This window comes from Aptenodytes forsteri, unplaced genomic scaffold (assembly GCF_000699145.1).
Source record: "Aptenodytes forsteri isolate BGI_AS27 unplaced genomic scaffold, ASM69914v1 Scaffold96, whole genome shotgun sequence".
Classification (NCBI taxonomy): domain Eukaryota; kingdom Metazoa; phylum Chordata; class Aves; order Sphenisciformes; family Spheniscidae; genus Aptenodytes; species Aptenodytes forsteri.
In genome coordinates, this window is record NW_008795029.1 from 7,535,093 (window position 1) to 7,547,107 (window position 12,015).

The 12,015-nt window shown below is 42.7% G+C and overlaps 1 protein-coding gene across 1 annotated transcript in view; it reads right to left on the reverse strand.

Moving 5' to 3' along the window:
- Window positions 1-12,015, reverse strand: part of MAP4K4 (mitogen-activated protein kinase kinase kinase kinase 4) — a 165,656-nt gene that overhangs the window by 29,366 nt on the left and 124,275 nt on the right. The window contains exons 12-16 of the mRNA XM_009276123.2: window positions 9,071-9,232; window positions 6,861-6,947; window positions 5,967-6,188; window positions 2,423-2,584; window positions 159-389 (exon numbers count right to left, since the gene is read on the reverse strand). Of these exons, the coding sequence (XP_009274398.1) occupies window positions 159-389; window positions 2,423-2,584; window positions 5,967-6,188; window positions 6,861-6,947; window positions 9,071-9,232 (864 nt within the window). The remainder of the gene's footprint in view (window positions 1-158; window positions 390-2,422; window positions 2,585-5,966; window positions 6,189-6,860; window positions 6,948-9,070; window positions 9,233-12,015) is intronic.

The window sequence follows — 12,015 nt, forward strand, 5'->3', positions numbered from 1 at the left end:
TTGACTGAACACCTACATCATGATCTGCCTTCTAAAATACTGTTACCAATGCTGGCACAAAGGCACGGTCTTCCCAGTGCCCAGGGTATCACATCCTTAAAAAAATAATAATTAATAATTAAAAAAAAATAGCACACATCTGTCTTTCTACTCCTTACCCTTGGAGGCACCTCGTCACTGTCTGATCTAGCCCAAGCCTTTTGGGTGGGGTCGGGTACCTCCGACTTAGAGTCAGAACTCTGACTTAGCACTTCACTGCGTGAAGGTGGATATGGGTCCTGGGAACGAAGATGGTGATGAGCAAATTTGGGAGAAGGGTCACTGAAGGAATGGGATCGCGAGACAGGGGAAACATTGTTCTTGAGAGATGCCAGATGGGACCACTGTACCTTACAAGAAAACAAAACATAAAACATTCAATGCGCTCAGTATAACTGGCTTTCCAATTAACACAGAATAAAGGCAGGTGGGGCGGGCAGAGACAAATTGGTTATGGCATTAGGTAAGCGTGGGGTGGAATCAATGCACTTAAAAGCAAGGCAAGCGCCCAAAGAACATAACAGACTAAAAATACAGCACATATGCATTTTTTGTGAGATACGCTCTCCACATACACATACACTGGTGCCCAGAAGAAAAGGGGACCCAGTATCTGCACCGTGAGCCTGAGTCCAAAGGCCACTCAAGACAGAAGTCGCCTTCCGTTCCCCAGTCTTCAGTGGGCTTTGGTCAGGTCTCATGGCAGCACTGGTGAGTTGGGAAATTTGAAGCAAATATCCAATTGAAGAAATGTACAAAATTAAAGAATGCTGTAAAATGTGCAAACTGACAGACGTTTACGTTACCGAATAAATTTAGGAACTAGATACAGTTCCAAACTTTTGGAGAAGGACCATAACACAAAAGCCTTTATTCCTTCACAGTCATTGCAATATATATAAAAACCCCATAATATATATTGTATATAGTATACATATGTACAATGCATATTATACTTACACCATATATGTACCATATACTGTACATATATACATATTTATACACAAACTAAGCACACACGTACACACACACATATTCAATTACACATACTAAGAAGGCACAACAGTGACTCCAGGGTTAAAACTCCCTTGGGATTTCCATTGAAATCCATATTGACCCTTCAGCCTACTCCCTCCTTGTGCATAAACCTGCTTTTCAGCGTTAATTTCTGAAACTAAGGAGGAGGAAAGGTCATAACTGAGCAACACACTTTTTTCACACCTAATAATTAAGCAAAACTTTGCTTTCAACCCCAGTTTCAGTAGGCTGGTTGTATTTGTTTTTATATGATTATTATTTCCTCAAATTTAACACACACATCTGTTGAAGAGCCTGATTATCCTTAATATGAGTGGAAGACCCAGACTTTAAAAGTAACTGGCACGTAGAGCATGAAGATACAAGTCCAATATTTTGAAATAGTCATAGAGGTTTGAATAAAAGCCAGGAATTAATGAGTAAGAGATGAAGTTCTGTCCTGATTTCTCCCACTCTCCCGTCTGTTCAAATTCTCCTGTTGCCCAAAAGAGTTGCAATACCTAGTCACAATCAGGGACGGTTTTGGCTTGCACTGTCATCAACAGACTTAATTAGGGAGAAGAAAATTCTGCATGGAAACAGAGAAACCGAATGCAGAACTATACTGTTTAATTTAGCATATCTAAATCGCTCAGAATTTATGGGGTATGTCTAAGTTTTAGACAAAGGTTACTTTTTAAATTCATGCTGTAATTTCTATGATACACAGATACCAAGATCTGGAGGTTCTTCATTAGAAAACAACAGAATGACGGCAGCCACGCAGCTCAATGGTTTCAACCTCTTTTTGATTTTCCAGGGGTGGTACAGAGCTCTATTTAGCAACTGTAAGCCTACTGACAACAAACTTGCTTTTCTTAGTCATGTTTTGTAAATCTCTTTGAAGCAGTGCTCATACTATTAGAAACCACTTGTTTAGTTAACTTTTTTCCACAAGAATTTAAAAAACCAAGCAAGGTCACTTCTTTTCTGAGCATCCTTTTTGGTAGTAAGTATCTTGCACAGATCAAATTCTGAATTATAAAAAAGTGTACTGCAACTGTCACCAGTGTTTAGGCCACCATTCCACTGTTGCACAGATAATAACAATGCAACAGTTCTAAGCTAGCTCTGATATTAAAAAAAAAAAAAACCAAAACAACCCAACACCAAAACCACAAATCCATCAGTTTATCAATAAAATAAGCAAAAATAGACAAAGAGCAAATCTACTGCATAAGCTGCTTTGTGTAACAGTGCTACCCGTTACATAAGACTTTCTAAGTGCCAAGATCTGCAAATTTGAAGGAAATGTTGAGATTTCTGAATTTCCTCCAGGCTCACCAAGATTTTCTTGGGCACTTACCTGGGGCTCCATCGGCCTCTGCAGGGCAGGCTGAGCAGGTTCTGAGTTTCCATTGGAAAAGGACTCTGATCTTGAAGGCACTGGTGGCTCCAACACTTTGCCCATCTGCTTAGACTGTGCTTCAGGGGAGCCCTGATTAGTTTTTCTAAATCTCTCCTCCACCTAAGCCAAAATAAATGAAGGTTAAGCCTGGAGTCAATAAAACCAATTACAGTAGAAATATGAAGGTGAGTACCATCTTTCCTTTACCATAACGAAACCAAATAGATTTGGGGCTTGGCAGAATTTTTTCCCTACAGCTTTCACCAGCACTGTAAAACACAGAGTGAACTACACCAAAGTGGCAAGTATGCCAGAATGGAAAATCCATCCTAGGAAGAGAGAATACAGCAGGCAGTAATATGCGAAGTGATATGATGAAAGACCATTATGGGGCTTCTTTCTGCCTAGACTAGTTACTACCCATCAGTATTTTCCTCACAGACAATAAAAAGGATATATGAAAACAGAAACAACGTCATAATATAGAAGTACATTTCCCATTGCTATCCCTTACCGTAGTTACCCACCTTACTCAACCAATGTTATTTGATTATCTGCTTTCCTGTGCTTGTCTCTTTGGCAATGCAAGAAGAGATAGGATATGCTTCCCTACCCGCTAGTACTGGAGGCTGTTCAGCTTTAGGTACAAAACTGTAGGACTGGTCATCCTCTCTTTTATCAGATAGTCCCAACATGACCTCACATGCTGCAGAGAACAGCTCCAGCAGCTTGTTTCTGGTTCTCAGGGAGGAGCAGAAGTGATCATACACTAACCTCGAGAGCTTGTCGAGGGGAAGACTAAGTCAGAAAGTGCTCAGCCCTCAAAAGAACATCAAGCGAGGTCCCCATGCAGAAATGTCACCTCTTCCAAGGCCGCAGCATTGCGAACGAAGTGAGAGGTATGAAAGGTAAGAGATGGAGGGAGGCTCCAGGCAGCAAGGAAATATCCTCCCATTTCCTAAGATGGTTTTTGTTGCTGGAATCAGGGCAGCGCGTGCGTTTCTGCCAGGGGACCTGCCACTGAGGAACGCTAAACTCCCAGCACTTTATCAAAGCATCAAAGAAACATCAAACTGGCAGCTTGGGCTGATTTCATTTGTTGAGATTCTGCTCACAAGATCTGCTTTAACACTTGTGCCTGAAGCACAAAACCAGTATTGGGGTGGTTTCCTAATTGTTCCCTAGCAGTGATGGTCTGGAGAGACTGGCTGTTCACATACCCATGTCAGAAGACAGAGGCAAGTCTCCAGGACTGCTTAGCTGGGCTGCTTTACAAACCCAACCTGCCTCTGCTTTCCAAAATTTGAGGACAGTAACAGTTTGCCTATGGGAACAAGCAGACAAGCTTCTGCCAGGTCTACATAAAATACACCATGTCTTGGGAAATACAACAATAATGGAGGCAAGCATCTTCACCATACAATCATTTTCACTGCTGTGTTCAACTTCACAGAGCCATCCTTCAAAGTTTAAAAAACAGGCTAGACTCCTTGTTACGAATAGAACAAGGAAAAGCCCCAAGTCTTTCTGTCTGAAGGAACAGGCTTTCATGTCTCTAGCTGCAGATGATAGGAGGTTTCCTCCACAAAGCACATAAACTGCATGAGCCACATGTCCTTAAAACCAGGCAAGAGGTGGGAAGGAGACAGCCAGTGCACCCCTGGATAGAAACAGGCCCTGTTCCGGTCATCTGAGTGTCTGGACCAGAAAACAGTATTAAAGCCTCATTTCTTGTGCTAATCTCCCCCCGTTTCCCAGAGCCAATCTTAGAAGTCCTTTTCCTTATATTCTCATTGCCACTGGAATGGAGAAGAAAACCCTAATCCCCATTAGACTTTGCCAGAACAGGAAAGTTAGCCCACTTTGGCTTATCATCCTGATGGTCAGCATCTCCGTAGATGGAGACTTTCTCTGGAGAGCAGTATACCTGAAAGTATGAGGCAGAGAATACTTGCTCTCCAACTCCAATGTCAAGAAAGACATAAGAGTTAATGCCTGCTTTTAAGATTAACTGATGTTGCTCCCACTGCCAGGCACTGAGATATCATGGCTGTACTTCAACCACATGTACACAGCAATCTCTGGGAAGATCTGACTACTAACACAATTTTTCTCTGCCTTCACTTTACTCCTTCTAGCTAGAGCAATCACAAAAGAAAAAGACCGCAACAGAAAAACAGCTGAGTCAGTGGTTCTGCTAAAGGATGTAACACTTTGAATCTTCAGGAGTTTCTCTCCTTTTCAACTCTGAAAGGAAAACGGGAGATGAGGAACAGAGACGGTTCTGCATCCCTTCCAAAGCTAGCCTTCAGGTTGGACAGGAATGCTGGACTAGCACTGTGCTTTCACTGAGGCTGGCCAGGAACAAGGACAGGAGGGCTGGTTCCATGCCTGCACCACCACATACCGGACAAGTCTGAACTTCTTGCAGGAGAGAGAGACATACCAGACACTTCAATCACCAAGAGGAATGGATGAGATAGCCCAAACATGGTTTATGAAGAACTTGGACAATAGCATCTACAAGAAAATGAGTTTGTGCTCACCAAGCCCAAACAGCAATACTTCAAAGGCAACGAAGCACTACTGGATGAAGGTGGACCGAAAGCTATTTTATCATGTTCAAGAGCCCCAAGGATTTTTTTGTTCTTGTTCCAAAATGTATTTACCTAGTTTCCACATGCTGGTGATGAAGGCCATTAAGAGCGTTGACCACTATTGCCCAGTCTAGTGGTTTGTGGGCAGTATGGTGCTCAAGGGAAACATAAGAATAAGACCGCTGAAAGAGAGCCAAGTATGCATCAGAGGCAATTACTTGCTTAGCAGTGTTACCCATGGACCAGTGAAGACAGGGGACCACTCACTGAAACAAACAGCACTCTGATGATTTCAGATCGACTTGTGAGTGCCCAAAGTCCAAGAAGGCAGCACCACAGAGTTTCATAAGAGCAGGACGTGATCTCAGAAGAGAATACTTAACACTTCAAAAATGAAACTAATTAAATTCAGGTTTGTGTTCATGAAAAGGATATTTCCAAGAGCATGGGCTAAAGCACCAAATGTGTAAACAGGTGCTGTGTGCAAGCATCCCTCATAGGTTCGTGCTTTCCAATCGCCTCTCAGTTTCCAATCGCCAGCACTTGCCACAGACACAGATCACCAACTGCACCAATGCTTCCTATGAAATCATGTCTGATGAAGTGCAGATGAGATTAACTTCCTCATGTGATGCTTCCAAAACCGGGTCCCCTTAGTCTGCAGCCTTCCAGAATTTCTTTCCACCCTTTATATGTCAAAACTCTGAACTCCAGTGATTGCAGCAGAAGTACTCTGAAGTATCCCTCGGGTTTGGAAACCAGTGGCCAACTTTTTAAAATATCTTGCCCCTTATGAGTGACGCTTTGGCCTCCGACTGTACTATAGCAGAATCACAGTCGCAATGATGCTAACAGGCAGGGGCAGAAGAGCAGGTAGCAGATTCCTGCCCACAAGCAGGACTTACCTCCCGCGCTCTTTCAGCAGGCTCATAGTGGGATTTTGGCTCAGGGGTATGATAGCTTTGTTTATTTCTTTCTTGCTGCTGCTGCTGTTGCTGCTGCTGTTGCTGCTGCTGCTGCCGCCTGTGATCATGCTGCAGTGACAGGAGGTAGGCTTGCTCCTGCTGCAACTGGCGCTGGAGTCGCTCCGCCTGTCGGTGTTCCTCCATCTCTCGCCATCTGTATTCCTTTGAGAGAACGTGTGAGTAATTCAAGACATGACACTGACTGTATGGTCGACGTGTCCCTATCCATCCCGTTAAAAATGCACCTTTCTGGTTGTTGTTGCCTTTGTTTGTTTGTTTTGTTTTGTTTATTTCATTTTTAAAGCGTAACCAAGAGCTAAGTTAGACCAATATGGCATGTGTCTCGTGTTGGGAAAGCTGAGAATGTACTGCTAAGCTTGACATGATTGGAGAGTTATGTCAAAACTGATTTTTATTAAAGGAAAAAAAAGAGTTATTTATACTAAATCCAGTATAAAGTTCATAAAACAATGATTTAGACCAACACTAGGCCATTGTATCCCGGGGTGGATTTACATATCATGTGTGCTTTTGATCTGCAACATAAGCACTCTAGTTCGTCACTGAATGCCAAGGTCTGTTCAGAAACTCGACCACCACACCAGAACTGTTCCACTTTAACATAAAGCCTCCTCTTACTGCCCAGAAAGCAGTGTGACCATACAGCACTTCTCATATGTGCCTGTCAGCCCACGACGCTAGCATAAATGGCCTTTTAATCAAGCTCCTTTGTTGTCATACTGTCAGTGCAGCTGTGCCCGACTGAGGGAAGCCTAGGACTGGCCGGATAAATGGATCCTATAGCTACTGAACAAAACAGATACAGTGCTTTACCAGTAACATGGCCTGCTCCTGGAGCAGCTGCTGCTGTAGAATTTCCAAGTGCCGCTGCTCCTCTTCTAGCTGTCGCCTGATATACTCCTGTCACATAGAAATTACCCAGCAATAAATTTATTCAAAAGGAATGCATCAGAACCCCCTGGGTGGAACACCACACGCTACTTCCCCAGTTCAGCTTTAACGAGAAACGCACTTCAGGATGGATTAGTGCCTGCAGAACAATTTAGGAAGCCCTGCCTCCTGAGCATCAGATTTTGGCCCCTTCCATTCTGAAATTTGGACTCCTGCAAATGTTGCCGGCGTGGGCCAGAGCTCGTTTATGTATTTTGGAAGTGGTTTCAAGAAGCAGCAAAATGCACTTGAAGGTTTTGGAAAGTTAAAACACAGCAAGTCTGACTCAACACAGCCAACACAAAGTCACATGCAAGTTGTATTAAACATTAGTTTGTTGCACTGGTGCAATGAACTGTTAGCAACAGCTAGAGCCAGGCTTAGTGTAGGCAGACCTGGAGCAAGCTCCCCCAGAGGGGCTCTGCCAAGTGCAGTTGGGACCTGCCCTGCCGTCTCCCCTGCCGCCCTCACCAGAAGCTTCTCCTGAGCAGACGCTGCCAGCCTTGCTGAATTATGCGATGGTTATGACACAAACAAACATCCACCAGGAAACAGATATTAGACCAAACTCGCTCGCTTTTGCGATCTAGCCATCTCTTCACCCGCAGCCTCAACAGGTCGAGAGGTTTACCCGCTGCTTCACCTGACCCCCTAGAAGAACTCAAAACTCTGAAGCACCAAACCCAAGCTGGTAACATCCTATCATGCAATTAATGGAAGTATGTAACATGTGCATGCGCACACACACAAGCACACGCACACACGCACACATTTACAGTGTATGCATAAAGAAATTAATGGATCAGTGATACAGTGATGGGAGCTATAGAAAGTCTCGTGACAGACTGATGAGATACACTATACTGTTGTTACGCACATTGGCTGAGCCATAGTTTGGGTTAACAAAAATTCTAAGAGGGGGCATGTGTTTTCTTCCAAAAAAAAAAAAAAAAAAATTCAGAGTGGTTCAGCTTGGCCACATCAATTAACCATTTGTCATTATTGGCACTGTGCGTAATTAGCATTTCAACAGTTTAAAAAGCAGCTGGGGGAATACCCGGTGTCTGCCCAAAAGCAAATTGCTGTGCTGTAGTTAGAGATGTTCCATATATTTATTCCCATTGGTTAGTCTTCTCTCCTTTTGACTCAAAAATCTTTGAAATATATACAAACACAACAAAATTCCCCAGTAACACGATCATCAATGATCTCAAATACAGTGACTTTACGTAAGAAAAAATTAAAGTATATCAGGCCAAAACCAGCATTCCTGAGGTTAATGGGAAATTTACAATCAGCCTCTAGGACAGTAGTTTTGGCCCTTTATTTGGGATCAGTATTTTGCAGTACATGCACAGTAATTATTACCCTGATTATCACCCTGATTAAAGTTTTTAAAGAATTTTAAAACATGCAGATTTCACGCATAAATACAGCAGCTGAATTTCACAGTTTAAAAGGTTTCTCACCTGTACTTTCAATGTATTAAGGGCACACTGACACAACTTAAGATATACTTGCTGCCTGAACTGGCATACATTATTAGAGCTGATTTTAAATAGACAAAGTGAGACAGAGAGATTGCATATTTAAGTTTTAGGAAGGAAAACCCTCTGCAGCTCAAAGGTTCCACCTCAAATTCAGGATATTCAAAGTTTATGATGAGCGTCTGACCAATTCTGGGTGCCAGAAGCTGGCAACGCAACAGAGCTGCCCTTCTCTGGAAGGCCTTCTGAACAGGGGCATGTCCTGCAAGAACCACTAATCCAGCAAGACAAGCCTAGAAACAGTTTTCAGCCCCAGTGATGATTTTGCCAATTCTGATGGATTTTAGTCAAGCCCAGGGGCACCAGCTGAATTTAGAATGAGTACCGCAACAAGACTTCTTTTTCTGAGGGAATATTGAGGCTGCCAGAATTTTCCATAAAGCCCTACGATCTATGTTAGTGCGTTTGCTGTCAGAGACAACAAAGATGAAAGGGTCAGCGTTAGGTTTGCCTCTAAGCTGCTTTAGGCTTACTAATTTTTAAAAAATTAAATTAGAATTTAGAAGAAACAAACCTATTGCGCATATATCTGTATCGTGGACTCACCTGCTCCCTTTCTACCCTCCTCTTTTCCTCCTCCGCTCTTCTTCTCTCTTCCTCTTCTTTACGCCTCCTCTCCATTTCTTCCAGACGTCTCTTTTCTTCCTGTTCTCTCCGCCTTTGCTCACGCTCTTGTTGCCTTCGAGCTTCCCGTTCTCTTCTTTGTTGCTACAAAAATGGAAAAGAAACCACAAAGTTTTACTTTTGTTGTTATCAAAGAAAGAGGTGGGGTTGTTTTCTACTGTGAAGAGAGGGATTTACCAGGACTGGCAAGCTCTGCCACCGAGTGACAAAACGTTTTATGCAAGTGTTCCACCAGGAAACTAACTCATACCCAGCAGAAAACTATCCCTAAAAGCAGCCTCACTTATTCTCTCTGGTTTCTTCACGCACACACACAACGTCACGTACCATATTCCTGACAACCGAGGTGTGGAAGCTCACTGCTGCTCTTCAAGAGAGGCTCACACTGAAATCTCAATCTTTGAACAACTGTTGAACTCAAATCTTAATCAGAGTGACAATTTTCTTGACTTCAACACATTATCTAAATGTTGCCAAAAGGGAATTATCAGCCCCACTGCGTCAGCTAAAACTCAAATGACAACTATCTGAGCTTTCAGTAAGCAGCTTCTCTCTTAACACAATTCATTCTGCTAAGAACTTGGTAGTGTTGGCCCAACAACCAAGCTTGATTTAATGCACTGCCCAGAACTTTGCCTAAGAGAGAAGGAAGGCTGACCAACAGCACCTCGGCCCCTCCCAGAACATCAAAAGCACCTATATGTAAAAGAGGAAAAACAGCTGAGCTAAGCTTTTACACTTACACTGATAAGCTTTCACACATGACCCAAATACAAACTGGTGCTGATACGTCTGCTCAAGTCTGAAAAGAACCTGGAAAACAGCTCTAGAAAGCATGAACTGACTCATTTATGCCTATAGAGCACCACATATGACTTCAGAGGAGACATTTTAAATGCCCATACAGTCGTGACCAACTCTTCCTGCACTTCTACAGAAGCATCCAGTTACTCCACCTACCTTGAAATCCCAAGCAGCCTCCCACAACTGCCTAAGTGTCAAAAGACCCAGCTGTCTCCTGTTCAACCATCAACCGGGAATATCTCTACAACATTTACTTCCATTATAGATTTCTATAATATGCTAAAAAATTACAGAAGAAATTTAAACCAAAAAAAGCACACTCAAATTTAATCCCAAGAACAAATGAAAACCTACATTGGTTATTCCTTTTCACATTTAGGTTAAGGTTAATATTATGACCAATTTCTGTTGAAGCAAAGCCGCCACAGATTTGCCAGTCTTAAGGCACTCCAAGTAGTCTTGCAAGAGCACTCAGACTAAGCTTTTATTTGGGTTCACAAATCCAGTTACTGGTGTGCGTTTCATAGTTGTGCTCAACTGAACAAGCAAAGGCCAATCTATGCTCCCTGTGTTACTTCACGGGATGAGCTTTCTCTGCTCGGCACATGACCCTGCATGACTATGAAGTAATTGAAAGCACAACAGCCTTTTCCATCTTCTGGAATCGATACAGACATGACAGTGGAGAAGAAACACTGGGGAAAAAAGGAGATGATTAAGAATTAGTAGTACTTAAATAAAACAGGCTGCTTTCTGATCCTCTCTAACTAGCTGCAGTTTTGGGAAAGATGCAACTTTCTCGAAGACCACTGTTCAAATACACCCACTCTGTAACTATGATGTCTTCCTTCCTGGCCCATAGCATCATCCTGGGTTCACTACCGCCTTCCTGTGCCAGAAGACATAAGGTCTTTTCTCCCCACACATTTTCTGTATCTTCTCAGAAACACAGCTTCCTTGCTCTTGCATCTCCTAACTAAATGCATCCACCAGCCTTTTCTCCCTTGCTTAAGGAAGGTCTCTTCAATGAATGTAGATACAAAAATAGCAAAAGTGCTGCAAGACAGCAGCTATGGCACACGGTGCATTTCATAGGTTTCACTGCTTGCCCTCCTTCATTTTTTAAGCACTGTAAAAGGATTAAGTAGGCACTTTTATTTCTGAATATACGCATCTGTGTCAAACAATTTCTATATTTAAGTCAATATATTCAGGTGCCTCTTGGCTAATCAAGTCTGACAGGCTCTTTGTTTAAGAAAACTAAGATGTGAAGTACAATAATTCTGTTGCCCTGAGGATGCAAGAGACAGCACACTGCTGACTGGTTAATATGCACATTTATCAACTCAAACACTTCTTAAAACATATGAAGCCTGTCTGCCTAACAATATTGTGTTGACATTGTTAAGTAGATATATTGCAGATCTTGGGATGGCATCATTCTCACTACAAGGAAGATGGGCAGAGCTTAGGTCTTTCGGATGAAACAAATTCATCGCTTCTTGAATCAATGCAGAAGTATTCAGCAATACTTACAAATAACAGAACTTAATCTGAGAAAAATAAGTTACAAATTGACTAAGAGAGCTGATTTTCCATGGCATCATGAAATAAACAAAATCAGCTGTTAAAAGACAGCCAGATTGCTAGCTCAGCACTGATAGTAGATATTTATTACCCAGCAAAAGAAGGGGGGAAAAAAAAAAAAGGATTCTCTGCCACCAGTGTGCATTTAAGTCAAATCTCCAAAGCACAAATGTGCTATTGTCTATGTGCCAAAGTACACAGAGAGATGGGGTTTCTCGGCATTGCTTCCGCCTTCCCGTCAAGACACCGCCTCAGCGCCTCGCTAGGCGGGTGGGAAGGGAGGCACCCAGCACAGCAAGAGCCGGCAGAAACACCTCGCATGATCCACTTATTCCCAGCCCTAGCTGTAAGAGAAAGGTTTCACTTCCTTTGCACGTGGCCTTTGAAACCTCAGCATCGAACTACTGGCCGCTAACAAAGTAGAATCTACTTTTAACAAGTCCAGGGAAAGGAAACCTACAGTGACAAGCATCTCT